Genomic DNA, 14,670 nt, shown 5'->3' on the forward strand with positions numbered 1-14,670 from the left:
TCCCATCCCCCCCCCCCCCCCCCCCCCCCCCCCCCCCCCGCCCCCCACTCAACACCGTTCTCTCCCTCAAAGCATTTACTGCGGCTCAGGGGTGCGCTGGGTGAAGTGGGTCTGACTGGGACACAACCGGAGGCCAGGGCTCATGGCAGGGGTTGGAACTGGATGAGTTTAAGGTCCTTTCCAACCCGAACTGTTCTATGATTCTATGATTCAATGCAAAATCAAACCCGGCTCATTTTCAGAGCTGTTCCTGCCAAGGAACCGAGCACGGCCTTGTTCTTTGTTTTTTAATAGGAAACCACCTTAAACCCGTTGAAACAGCACCAGGACTGACATAAACCACTAAGCCCAGCACGTGAACACACCGAATGGTTTGGCTTGGAAAGGACCTTAAAGCTCCTCCAGCTCCAACCCCTGCCACAGGCAGGGACCCCTTCCACTGGAGCAGCTGCTCCAAGCCCCTGTGTCCAACCTGGCCTTGAGCACTGCCAGGGATGGGGCAGCCACAGCTTCTCTGGGCACCCTGTGCCAGCGCCTCAGCACCCTCCCAGGGAACAGCTTCTGCCTCAGAGCTCAGCTCAGTCTCCCCTCTCTTGGGCAGGTTCAAGCCATTCCCCTTGGCCTGGCCCTACAGGACCTTGTCCCAAGCCCCTCTCCAGCTTTCCTGCAGCCCCTTTAGGCACTGGAGCTGCTCTCAGGTCTCCCCAGAGCACAGCAGAGGGGCAGGATCCCCTCCCTGAGCTGCTGCTCACACTCTGGGGGTGCAGCCCAGCATATGGGGGGGTTCTGGGCTCCAGCGCTCACTGAAGCCGGGTCATGGGGAGGTGGGGACACCACACAACTCATTTAAAGCTTGAGCTTTGGGTGCTCAAGAGCCTGAAAATGCACCCCAGGACAAGTTTCCAGACTCTCCATCCTTGTGCATCTGGCCCTCAACAGCAGGGCTTAGACCTGTGCTAAAAATAAAACCCCTCAGGCAATGCTCAAACAAAAAATACCAAGTTTTTATTTACATAGTCCACAGCCCTCAGTTACAATTGTCTGCTACACAGCAAGGGATCCCTTGTGATTTGCCACAGTGAGTTTCATTCAAATAGGAACAGTAATAGGAAAGCCAGGCAGGTTTTCCTTGGGAATGAAGTCCGGCCCTTGTTAAATTCACAGTTTATCCACAGCAAGTGGCATCTTACTGTGCCCTTTGTTATGGTGATGAGCGCTTCTGATCAGAGGTATCCTTGTTGGGCACTACAGAGGAACTAGATCTCCCCTCCTGGTGATGGAAGATGTACTTTGTGTCTTGCCAAGAGTCCTATGTCCTTCTGGCAGTCCCCTCAAAGGGGTAACCCAGGACTGGTCCCAACACTGACTTTACTCAGCCTTTTGTCTAACAGAAACTCTCTCAGTCAAGACAGAGATGTAGAGTTTCAGCCAAGCGTAAGTGACACCCAGAGCACAGTAGACGGAGGTGAGCAGCAGAGGCAGGAAAGGATAATGCCACTTCCAGGGGGTCAGGGGAAAGATAAATTCACAGAAGACTTCCAAAGGCACTAGTTGGATGAGGTAGATTGTTTCGAGCCAGGTAAGGAGAGGCCTCTCTCTCCTGTTGGGGGAATTAAAACCACAAATACAGTGTTAAAATACATGATGTCAACTAAAACTAACTTGTTTTTTCAGCTATCACCGATGAACAGTGAAAAGAATATTCCCCATTAGTTCAAAATAAGTCTTTAAATAACAATTTAAAGAGTTCCAGGAGGAAAAACCCAGCATAGTAACAAAAAGTACACTAAATTTCCCTATCATGTGGCTTTTACACTGACTTCCAAGATGCCTTGGAATCAAACTTGAAATCTCACCAGTAGCTTCACCTCCCATCAGTTCAGTGAACAGAGATCTCCATACACACCCATATTCAAAGCCCAGAGAAGCTGTGGCTGCCCCATCCCTGGCAGTGTTCAAGGCCAGGTTGGACACAGGGGCTTGGAGCAGCTGCTCCAGTGGAAGGTGTCCCTGCCCATGGCAAGGGTTGGAGCTGGATGAGCTTTAAGGTCTCTTCCAACCCAAACCATTCCATGATTCTATACTACTGCAAAACCCCACTGCAGCATTTGTAACTGGTGCAGATAAATGCCAGATAACTCACGGCAGTAAGTGCTCCAATACTGAAATAAATCCTCACAGGCTACAGCATTACAACTTTGTGTTTTAACAACACATGGAGCAGGTAGGGATTTACAACAGGACTAACTGGGGAGCTGTCACAATTCCAGTGTAACCAGGATGGGCTGTAATGATCCCATCTGAAGCCTTGCCTCCTGAGAGGAGAGCAGAGGAAACAGCACCTTTTGACAGGTAACACTTCAGCATCAGTTTGCTATGTGACAACATCATTCCCAGTAACAGAAAAGACTGTTCTGGGTGTTAGGAACAAGTTTCTTTAATTACCTGAACAGAGATTTCAATGAAGAGAAGCTATAAACAGTGAACAGCAGCATGAGCAGGATTTTAATTGGGAGTTCTGAAATACAAGGAACATGACACACTTTTAATTATAAAACCCTTTTGCCATATAAATTGCAGGATCTTTGAACCTTACTAATCACACTTGAATTGTTCAAGTTATTGTCTCCTCACAGAACAAAGTGTTTTACTGCTCAGGACATTTAAAAATCAGCTTAAAAGAGAAGTGGCAGCCAAAGCAATGCTATCTAGTTTGAGGCTGGATGCTAAATGAAATGAAGTAATAGAGAAGCCAGAGGAAGTGTTTCATTTCTCAAGGCAGCAGCTTTACCACAGCACATAAGAAGCATTATCAGACAGTCTGGATTTGAACTGTCCCAGAGGATGACAATCAATACAGTGCTGTCACAGCTAGGATGCCCTGGGGTTTAAGTGAGGCAGAGCCCTCATTAAGTGGAAGGGGAAGGAAGGAACAGCTTTTGGCCTCAAAGACAAATCTGCCCCACACAAACTGATTTAACTGGTGCTGTTGCATCATTTCTCAGTTTAAGCACGTTACTGACAGCATGGAGTCAGCTGGAAATCAGCCTGCCAGGTTCATGCTTCCTAACTGTCTTCATCACTTTTGCTTCACACGGTTACATTGGATGGCAGAAGTTTCTAGAATTGTGGCAGAATGAGGGATAACAAAGACAAACTGTGACCATTTCTCATCTCAATTCAGCTTAAATGCTACTCCTCTTTCTTCTACAGCTTTTAAAATCAATGTTTCTTCTCACTAGCTGAAGAGTTTGTATTTATGGCATCAGGCAGACATCCAGCCTCTTGTACCTTTCAAGATACCACACAATCCAAACCCATTACCCAAAATAGAAACCACCCAAAGCAGCAAGATGAAAATACCCAAAGAAGGAAAACACTTTACCTTGTGGTGTAAACAACAATGGAAAAAGTGAGAAATGCCCTGTTGTTGTCAGAATCAAGTAGATGCCAGCATCCTTGGCTCTCTGAACAGACAACAAGCTAAAAATGACAAGGGTTTGTTAGGCTTTGGTCTTTTAGCACAGAACATTTCAGCAAAACACTACCCAAATACCAAGAGAGTGAAGTTGGAGTTTCATAGTACCCCAGGCCCTCCAAACACTGTGCCTGGAATGAAGTCTGCTTCCAAACCATGTGGTCTCCGAGATAAAAGTGTAGAAGAAAACCAGCTATAAATGCCATTGCCAGCTGGCTGCAAACATTGTCATCCCTGCTTTGTCTCCTTTCTTTTGTTTTCCCAGGGCTAATTTCCTCTTTGCTTTCCTCCCTCTCACAACTCTTGCTTCAAGAGTTTAAGTATCACTAAATCTCTAAACAAGTGAAATAAAAAGTCTGTAGCAACACTGATGAGGCAGCTTCTGATTCTACCCCAAGCAGGCATGAAGTCATAGAATCATATAATAGTTAGGGTTGGAAAGGACCTTAATATCCAGTTCCAACCTCCTGCCATGGGCAGGGACACCTCACACTAAACCATGGCACCCAAGGCTCTGTCCAACCTGGCCTTGAACACTGCCAGGGATGGAGCATTCACAACCTCCCTGGGCAACCCATTCCAGTGCCTCAGCACCCTAACAGTAAAAAACCTCATTATATCGAATCTAAACTTCCCCTGTTTAAGTTTTAACCTATTACCCCTTGTCCTGTCACTACAGTCCCTAATGAAGAGCCCCTCCCCAGCATCCCTGTAAGTCCCTTTCAGATACTGGAAGGTTGCTATGAGGTCTCCACGCAGCTTCTCTTCTCCAGGCTAAACAGTCCCAACTTGTGCAATGCAGAAGGTCCCTTTCCTCAGCTGGCTCCTGAGTTTTAACTATGAACCATAGCACTCACAAAGGCCTGAGCTGTGGCTAATAAACCACAATATCTCTACATTTGTCCCTGCCAGAGCAGATCTTTGTTCAGGGAGAAAAGAACAAAATCAACCACAAATGCTCCCAAGCTCGAGTGTGGCAGCATCAAGTGCTTCACACCAGGCAAGGCAATTAATTCTTCTCTTTAGGAAGCAAAGTCACAAGACATACAACAGGTCATGGACTTTTGGGGTGCAATGAATACAAAAATGGATTAACACTGGGGGAAACAAAGCTGCCTGCTTTCATCCAGTGTGTAACATGAGCTTTATCAAGCCTGCTCCCAGGCTGTTCCTAAGGAGGCTTCAAGGGGAAGCTGAATGAATTCTTCTAAGAGCTGTTGGGTCCACATGCAGCCTGGAGTCTGACCCCCATTCTATCATAAGCGTGGTTTGGTTTGGGTTTGGTTTTCATTACTCTAACAGCAGCCAAGCATCTGAATCAAACCACAGATTTTATACTCAGAAACACAACTCAGCCTTCACAAAGACACTAAAGAGTGTATGTAGTGCACAAGCCTGTGAGTCAGACTCCTAATTCTCCCAGCACTACACACTTCTATTCATCTGATGATGTGTGAATCAGTACAAAGCTCTGCTGTGCCCCACAGAGCTGATATGGGACTCAGCTACCACAAATAAAGCTCTACTTAAGGCTTCTGTCAGTGCAAGCTGTTGTAAAGTATAAGCCAGTGTTAGCATCTCATAAAGATGGTGTTTGACACCACACCAGTTCCCTACATATGCTACACTGGCATGAGCACACCCTGTTGCAGGAACAGCCACATTTAATTGTGTCTGAAATTAAAGTGCACTAAAACTTTACAGCCTAAGGCATTCTATGTTAATGTTCTGAAACATACTGAAACCAAAGCGATCCTCTTTGAGGATGCCTCAACAAGTGGCTGCAGGTTCAGTTTGGCCAACTGCTACATAGGAAATCCACTTACCTTAGAGGCAGAATAGCAAGGAGTATTGCTTTCTCGTGCACATGCCAGCCAAACATGAAGGAGCTCAATGCACAGAGAACAAGGCACTGCAGAAAGCCTCTGGGCCCTTGAGGTTTAAACCAAAGACAGAAAACAGAGGGCTAGAAACAACAGGCAAAAACAGGACTTCAGTGAACAGTCTGGCAATCCTGAACACAAACCACTGTGCAAAGAGATGTTCCTATGTTAATAAACACCACTGCACCCAGGTTGTGCTCGTGGGGCATAAGCATTACACAGCACTGCAATAGACCATATCTATTTGGATATATGAGTAGAGCTTGAGGGACTTCATCAGTCTACCAGGATAGGAAAAGCAGACTGAAAGACCACAGCCAACTCCATTAGTTGTGTGGCAAGAAGTGTCTTTGCACCTAAACCAATAGACTCACTTCATCAAATTTCATGCATAAAGGTGTTGAAACAAAGGGGATTTACTCATTAGAGTAAGAAAGACTGAATCCAGGTAATGACTTATCAAACCTTTAATTCTTTGCTTGCAATATGAAAACCACCATCCTGCCTGTAGCTCCCACTGTCAGGAACACCTTAAGCTGCCCAAGCTGTTCCATCAGTATCTATACTCCCATCCTAGTTCAACTACTTTCTATCACAAAAGGTCTCTTACAGCTCAGCATGCAGAGTGGGTTTGATCCATGAAATTTTAACCATTCCAGAGCTGACAGGGGACGCAGTTTTAGAATCCCAGACTGGTTTGTGTTGGAAGGGACCTTAAAGCTCATCCAGTTCCACCCCCCCTGCCATGGGCAGGGACACCTCACACTAAACCATGGCACCCAAGGCTCTGTCCAACCTGGCCTTGAACACTGCCAGGGATGGAGCATTCACAACTTCCCTGGGCAACCCATTCCAGTGCCTCAGCACCTTCACAGTAAAGAACATCTTCCTTATATCCAATCTGAACTTCCCCTGTTTAAGTCTGAACCCATTACCCTTTGTCCTGTCACTATTATATACAGTGATTATATATAATAATATTATTGATTCTTACCAATATAGATATGAAAGTACAGATTAACGTTGCGAGTGGGGTCACAGAAGGAAGGACAGTGTGCTGAAATTCCTGAACCAGCCCTCCTGTCATGGAGGCTTTAGGAATTTTGGTGTGATCAAGAAAATTACATTTCAAACCTAAAATCAAAACATAAAACAAAGCACAAACAGATAAATGTTAACAAAGAAAATGAAGTAGCTGAGTTTAGTACACAGCCTAATCTTCCTGGCCTTGAGCACTGCCAGGGATGGGGCAGCCACAGCTTCTCTGGGCACCCTGTGCCAGCGCCTCAGCACCCTCACAGGGAACAGCTTCTGCCTAAGAGCTCAGCTCAGTCTCCCCTCTCTTGGGCAGGTTCAAGCCATTCCCCTTGGCCTGGCCCTACAGGCCCTTGTCCCAAGCCCCTCTCCAGCTTTCCTGCAGCCCCTTTAGGCACTGGAGCTGCTCTCAGCTCTCCCCTTCAGGAGCCTTCTCTTGTCCAGGCTGCCCCTGCCCAGCTCTCTCAGCCTGGCTCCAGAGCAGAGCTGCTCCAGCCCTCGCAGCAGCTCCATGGCCTCCTCTGGCCTTGCTCCAACAGCTCCAGGTCCCTCTTGTGCTGCTGCCCCAGAGCTGGATCAGGGCTGCAGGGGGGGTCTCCCCAGAGCACAGCAGAAGGGGAGAACCCCTGGGATTCTGAGGATGCAGCCCAGCACATGGCAGGGTTCTGGGCTGCAAGTGCCATCACCATGTGCTGGTGTTGGGAGGATTAAGCCTATCTGAAAATGTAATTTACTGCCTGCATTCAAACAGGGAGGTCTGAAATCCATAGAGCTCTATCTGCAAATAGGCACCAAATGACAGGATTAGGATACTGTACCTAACACTGTTAGTGCTTTATCCACAGCATTGTACAGAGCCCAGAAGTTTGGGGCCCAATAAGCATGGCAGAGGCCTCGTTTGAAAGGGAAAAGCCGGGATATAACTTGAGGCAGTTGGCCCTGTGGGAAACAAGAAAGAAAGATACAGCCTCTTTAGATAAGATGTGGTTTCTACTTTGTAACACCATGTTCTAACAGTTCAGGGGAGTAACAGGGTACACAAGGGGTTATTACCAGCACTATGAAGGGGCCCAGTGAAAGAGCAGAAACAAGACAGACAATCAAGCCCAGAAGAGTCAAATGAAGAAAGCTGAAACTTCTCCACTTCAGAGATCCATCTACAAGAAGCAATGGGATTATCAAAACAGTTACTGTGTCAGAGAGGGAGACAAAACATTCCATGCTGACATGTATTGCTAGGACTTAAAAGCAGCACATAGCCTTTCACACCAATGCATTCACTTGCTTCCCTCATGAGTTAGCTTGCATTTACTCTTTCTCACATTGCAGCTCCTGCACTATATAACCTTTTGGTACTTCCTCTTTCAAGAGAAGTACGTTCTTTGCTCATGTGATGAGCACTGGACATGCTTCAGTGCTAGGAAATGGAGAGAAACAGAGGACTCAAATAGTTTCTAATGCTGTTTCATATCCAGAATAACTCTTTATGGCTTCAAACTGCCACCTGCAGCTTGTTCACCTTCATTTTCCTTACTGTGAAGCTCATGCCAATCAAATAAAACCTCATAGGGATAAAACACATCAAGTTTCCAGAATACATCACCTATTCTTACCAACACAGACGAGAAACTCCCTAGAAACAATTTTACACTAAAGTTTCAAAGATCTTTGAAGATCTCACCAACTGTTACTCAGGCAGAATTTTTGACCCACAGCCATTTCATTCCAATGTCTTCATGTCTTGTCTTCTCCTGGTCCCCAGGACAATGCCCCAAAAGCAAATGAGGAGAACCCCATCTTACCTGCATGATTTGCAGTAAAGCAATAGGATCGTAACAAATAAATGCCATATGCTGGGGCCACATATATGTAGATGTGCTTGAAATGCAGGAGAACAGCAAAAAGAAGAGCTCCCTCCAAATACCTTCTCTGAAAGAAAAGCAAAGGAAAACCTAAGCTCTTCTACTTATACTCCATTTTAATGGTCCTCTGTTGTACTCCTAAGGTGACAGGGCAGTTATCATAGGTATAAAAAGAGTATTTACTTCAGATGACAAACTCAGTAGCGTTGTGCATGACAAGTCTGGAGAAGGAAACGCTATTGTTGCAATACTTGGAAAACGGGGATAGGTTTCACCTCCCCACAGCTTCAGAGGTGTGTATTCTAAGGGCAGGTGACTTGGAACAAGGTAAGTTGGCAGGGAACCATGCCATGTTGCTCAGGTCTAACATAGACATTAGCTTTCTCATTGGCAACTGCAATGCTGCAGCATCAGGAAGCAGTTATGGTGAGTTTCAAGCTCTCCAAACTCAGTAAATGATTAGACACCCATCCTAGCACACATCAACCTCAAGCCACTCCTATTGCTTTCAATATGAGCAGCTCAATGAAGTGAATTAATACACCTAAACTGCAACTGGCAGCAAAGAGAAAAGAGCCTCAAGTTTACCTGACACAGTCGAGCAACAGAAAGAAGCATCAGCCCAAACAGAAAGCCATTGTACTGGAAGTGAATATCTGAACTTGAATCAAGAAAGAATAACGCAAGTTTTCTTTACCACTACCAGTGTTCTGGGGCAGACTCAAACAATAAATCCAAATTAAAATGGAACTTTGATCAAGACAATGTTATATTCGCTCCATATAGAATCATGGAATAGTTTGGGTTGGAAAGGACTTTAAGATCACCCAGTTCCAACCCCCTGCCATGGGCAGGGACACCTCACACTAAACCATGGCACCCAAGGCTCTGGCCAACCTGGCCTTGAACACTGCCAGGGATGGAGCATTCACAAAGCATACATGGAGCATAGACACAAAGTCATCATTAAGCTTACAGGTAAGTACTCTTAGACATAGAATCTACTAATGCTAGTGTATTATCTTGATGAAGCGTAACAATCCAACTATATATTGTGTAGTTTATAAGAAATTAAACAAAGGGTTAATTATCCACTTATTTAAGTATTAGTCTCTGCCACGCACTGGTTAAAGGAGATGGCAGTCATTACTTGTCTCCCACCTGTAAGCAAGCGACTTAGACAAGGAAAGAAACCTAGTCCTTCTATAAAAGAATTACCGTTGCTTTCCCCCTCTGTTCCTTCCTCAGCCAGATCAATGCCCATTGTGTCAACAGTGACTCATAATAATTGGACTTTCCAGAGTTATTTTCATACCCTCTTTAAAACACCTTGCTAATTCTCATGTAAAATGAACCACTTGAAAACCGTCTGAACATAAAGCACATGACGATTTTTCCTTGCCATGGGACAAACTTAGAAGCACATCCAAACCAAAGAGACTGTCTGCTAATGCTTCTGTAGGCACAGAGGAGAAGTACTCAGCTGGAACAGGCATGCTGCTGCCAGACTGGTCCTCCTGTAGTTTGTAATAGAATCCCAGACTGGTCTGTGTTGGAAGGGAGCTTAAAGGTCATCCAACTCCAACCCCCTGCCATGGGCAGGGACACTTTTCACTAGAGCAGCTTGCTCCAAGCCCTTGTGTCCAGCTCGGCCTTGAACATTGCCAGGGATGGGGCAGCCACAGCTTCTCTGGGCTCTGGATATAGAATAATCCCTCCCTGAGCTGCTGCTCACACTCTGAGGATGCTGCCCCACACAGGGGGATTCTGGGCTCAAGTGCCAACAGAAACTGGGTTATGGGGAGCTTATCCTCACCCAAGACTCCAAGTCCTTCTCCTTAGGGCTCCAGTCTCCCCCAGACTGCATTTGTGCTGGGGTTGCTCAACCCAGGTGCAGGACCTTACATCTGGCCTGGCAAATCAGACCAAAAAACTGCACAATTCTCATTTTGCCGAATACTAACTCTAATAAGAACACAAACTCCAGAAACACAACAGCACTATTACTTGCTGTGACAGGAATAATAATACTTCTGGGTTTGCACCACATGCTGTAACAAGTTGTTAAAGAAACCAATAAAACACAAACAACCCACAACAGTTTGAAAGGATACGGTCCACAATTAACAACCCAAAATTCCACAAGAGCAGAACAGCCAGAATAAACGTTGGTTTTTCCAGGATATCCTTTGCAGCTCGTTTTCCATTGACACATCTGCAGCACCTGAGCAAGAACAAAAGCAACAGAAGCATTAACTGAAGCAGCCAACAAAAGCATCATTGCCTTTAAGTGTTGAGAAGTGCGCTTACTCTGAAGTTAGCTATTTTATTGGAAGGCAATGACAAAATTCCTGCTGAATTTATCAGAAGACAGGAACAAAGCTGAGTAAATTGAAATGCCAACAGCTGTAGTAGCTGCTAAAGCTTCTGTTAAGTAGCTTAGTCTCAGGTTCAACTCTCACATATAGTAATACCTGTCAAGTTGTCATAATCTGTTTGCTGCCAGCTTCTCAGGAAGGAATGATGTATTGCTACAACTCGAGACAACATGTATATTTAAGGTACTCAGTTGTACAGAGTTGTGTACAGTTGGACACTAACCTTTTCCTGCCCTCCCCAACATCACAAACCACTACTAGTTAAAACCATACTATTACTTCTCAGTGTGAAGCTATCCAGTCCATATTATTATTTGAAGGTAAGGTTAGATCAGATTGAAAAGTTGGGGATGATTTCTGCTGAAAGGCACAAGTAGAGCCACTTTAAGCCAACCAGCTCATTCCTACATCTTGAAGTCAGAACAATAAAAGGAAAAGGTCACAAGGCAAAGCCAGCCCATTTCAAATAGAGAAACTAAATAAAAGACCTGTGGTAGTGCTCAATGCAACTTTCTACCCAGGTTCTGAGCAGAGAGAATGAGGGAACACTGTCACAGCTATTGTTAAGGTAGCAATATATTTCTCAAAGCATCTCCCTCCCTGGACTCCTTAGGTGCAAGAGAAACACTTCTGCACAAATCAGGGCCTACTGAAAACATGTAATATTAATAGTTAAGTTCCACTTGAAATGATCACTTTATTATCAAGACCAAAACCACTACAACAAATTTGCATACTTGATAATGACTTTCTGTCACAGGTTTTCTTTATGCTTCTGCTCTAGAAGAGCAGAGACATAAGGAAAGTACCAGGAAAAAGCCACTTGGGTGCACACAAGTTGACCTGCAAGTCCTACTAAATGAACCCAGCAACAGAAACAAGCCACCTATAACACATGAAACAGCAGGTAAGGTCTGAATGTGCACAAGTCTGATCACAGATACAGCACCAGCAGCTCCAGGAACAAATTACTTAGTGTTTAACAGCACATTCCAAATTTCTCCTTGAACAGCTTAAAGCAACTTGGATATTCCATGCATTTATAAGCTTGTTTGTAGAAATATTTGTTTTACTCTAGAATAAGGCCATACATTAAGAATACCCATGGTCCACACAGGTAGAGCATTAAGACTTACTCATGAACTGCATAGATGAACAGGATATCTGTAAAGATGACAGAAAATCTTTGGAAGAAGACAGTTGCATGACTGGTGTAATTCAGGTTTTCAATAACCAACATCTTGGGGTCAAAATACTTGGCAATGTGTGAAAGGGCATATTCAAACCAAGCAAAAAAGGGTGGATAATCCAGGGTCCATTCTGACGTTGCCTAAAGACAAAGTAAGATTAAAGAGTTTAACACAATCTCTGCTGTTTATAGTCCTTAAGTTCATCACAGCGAATCAGCTGATGGATTTTATCTCAGTAGTTTCTATTTAACAGATACAAGGCAAAAGGAAAATGGCTTTAACTTGACAGAGGGGAGATTGAGATGAGCTCTTAGGCAGAAGCTCTTCCCTGTGAGGGTGCCGAGGCACTGGCACAGGGTGCCCAGAGAAGCTGTGGCTGCCCCATCCCTGGCAGTGTTCAAGGTCAGGCTGGACACAGAGGCTTGGAGCAAGCTGCTCTAGTGGAAGGGGTCCCTGCCCATGGCTTTAAGGTCCCTTTAACCCAAATGAGTCTGGGATTCTGTGATTACAACCCAATTGTGTAGGCTGAGTCTGTGATGAACTTAAAAGTGATTCATCCAGATTAAAATCACTGCATGCTACTAGTGCATCAGATCAAAACATTAATAGTGATTGATTTCATAATGCATACTGACATGATTCATTCTTTATGACACCTGTGCATCATTAATGGCAACAGCAAAGAGAACAGGAACTTAAGATCACCATGCAACTTTCTCCAGTGTTACACACCCTTTATAACCCACATGCCTTAATCATCTTCTCCATTTCACCTCCATAAGCACCAGCAGCAAATCATAACTGGCATGTTTTTATATCACTGCATGACAACTGCCAACCATCAGCATCCATGACATACTACAAGGCTTTCTCCTTTAGCATTCACCCAGGCTGGCATGTCCAATTTAACTGTCATTTAAACACAGTTAAACGACCCCAATGTGTACTTACTTCATAGTACCACTGAGAGAGGGGCAGGTTGTGGGTGATGGCAAGCCAGTTCCTATGTACTTCAAAATCCGTGGAGTAACTGCAAAAGGGTTATAGGAAGAGTCAGACACATGCACTTAAAGGAGATATATTTCAGAGCACATCATTGTGGGAAAGCAAAAGGAAAACCTACATTGAACACGTCTAGGGCAAGACTTTGAGCAAGTCCTGCCCACAGCACAAGATTTGGATGTGCTTTAAGGTCCCTTCCAACCCAAACCACTCTATGATTCCATGATTCTAAGTAATTCATACAGTAACCAGGATGCTACATTAACTTTGTGCCATGGAATTACTTACAGCTTGGCCTTCTCTGACCCAAATTAATGCCCAAATTACAGGCTCTAACAATTAATGCCTGAATTACAGGCTCTAATTTTTCAGCCACAATTCGAATTTTGGGCTTAATTTTTGAGCAAAAAAAACCCTTTCCAAAATCAAAAAAGCAATAACGTTTCAGCACATTTAAAGGCCCTGCAGAACACACTATCAGCACCTTCAAACCCAAAACCAAAGCTATTCCCCCCCGCAAGAGGACGAGCAGGCAGCAACACACAACAGCGTCCGCTCCCCACCACAGACAGAAGGAAGTCAGGACCTGAGGCACCTCAGAACCCCCCTCAGGCGCCGTGGGCCCCTCAGGCCCCGCTCCCCAAGCCCATCCCCGGCCTCGCTGAGGCGGAGGGGCAGCCCCCCGGCTCCCCACGGGCAGGACCGAGCCCCAGCCCCGTTCGGTGCTCACTATGCGGGGACGAGCAGGCACTTGAGGAGGGAGACACCGAGAGCCAGGCCGCGGAACCAGCTCCTGCCGCCGGCCGCCATGGCACGGCCACTGCGCATGCGCACTACGGCGCGGCACCTCCCGCCCTCTCCGTTTGAAGAGCGCGGCCCCGCCCACCGCGGGATGTGCGCGTGCGCGGAGCTGACCCGTGCTCGGCACTGCGCATGTACGGGGGGTGTTCGGGTTGGGGAGTGTGGAATGGGGCGGGAGGGATGGGATGGGATGGGGGTGGGATGGGATGAGATGGGATGGGATGAGATGAGATTGGCACAGGATGGGATGGGATGGGATAGTGTGGGATGGGGTAGGACGGGACGGGATGGGTATGGGATGAGATGGGATGGGAAGGGACTGGATAGGATGGGATGGGATGAGATGGGACAGGATAAGATGGGACGGGATGGTACTGGATAGGATGGGATGAGATTGGCACAGGATGGGATGGGACAGGATGGGATGAGATGGGACTGGATGGGATGGGATGAGATGGGATGGGATGGAATGAGATTGGCACAAGATGGGATGGGACAGGATGGGATGAGATGGGATGGGATAAGATGGGATAGGATGGGATGAGATGGGATAGAATGAAATGGGATGAGATGAGACAAGATGTGATGGGATGGAACAGGATGGGATCAGATGGGATAGGATGGGATGAGATGGAATTGGATGAGATAGGATGGGATGGGATAGGAAGGGACAAGATGTGATGGGATGGAACAGGACAAGATGGGATGGGGATGGGACAAGATGGGATGAGATGGGACAGGATGGGATGGGAAGGGATGGGATAGGATGGGATGGAATGAGATGGGATGGAATGGGATGGGACAGGACAATATGTGATGGGATGGAACAGGACAAGATGGGATGGGGATGGGACAAGGTGGGATAGGATGGGATGGAATGGGATGGGACAGGACAAGATGTGATGGGACAGAATGGGACAAGATGGGATGGGATGGGATTGGATCTGGTATGGAGCTGGGTGGTGTGGGACCTGGGTGATGTGGGGCCAGCAGTGGGGTTGGGTGGTGCAGTACCAGATACAGAGTTGGGTGTTGGGTGGT

The 14,670-nt window shown here is 46.1% G+C and overlaps 1 protein-coding gene across 1 annotated transcript; it reads right to left on the minus strand.

Annotated features, from left to right (window-relative positions):
* Window positions 1-983: 983 nt before the first annotated feature.
* On the minus strand, window positions 984-13,648 carry ALG8 (ALG8 alpha-1,3-glucosyltransferase). Its single transcript, XM_005144762.3, has 13 exons — window positions 13,559-13,648; window positions 12,778-12,856; window positions 11,773-11,966; window positions 10,373-10,482; window positions 8,847-8,914; window positions 8,199-8,325; window positions 7,450-7,553; window positions 7,215-7,335; window positions 6,356-6,495; window positions 5,305-5,444; window positions 3,386-3,483; window positions 2,446-2,518; window positions 984-1,600 (listed from the first exon to the last, which is right to left on the minus strand). The coding sequence occupies exons 1-13, from the start codon at window positions 13,636-13,638 to the stop codon at window positions 1,369-1,371; spliced, it is 1,566 nt and encodes a 521-aa protein (XP_005144819.2). The 5' UTR covers window positions 13,639-13,648; the 3' UTR covers window positions 984-1,368.
* Window positions 13,649-14,670: the final 1,022 nt, after the last annotated feature.

The sequence above is a fragment of the Melopsittacus undulatus genome, chromosome 2, assembly GCF_012275295.1.
Source record: "Melopsittacus undulatus isolate bMelUnd1 chromosome 2, bMelUnd1.mat.Z, whole genome shotgun sequence".
In the NCBI taxonomy this organism is placed as follows: Eukaryota; Metazoa; Chordata; class Aves; order Psittaciformes; family Psittaculidae; genus Melopsittacus; species Melopsittacus undulatus.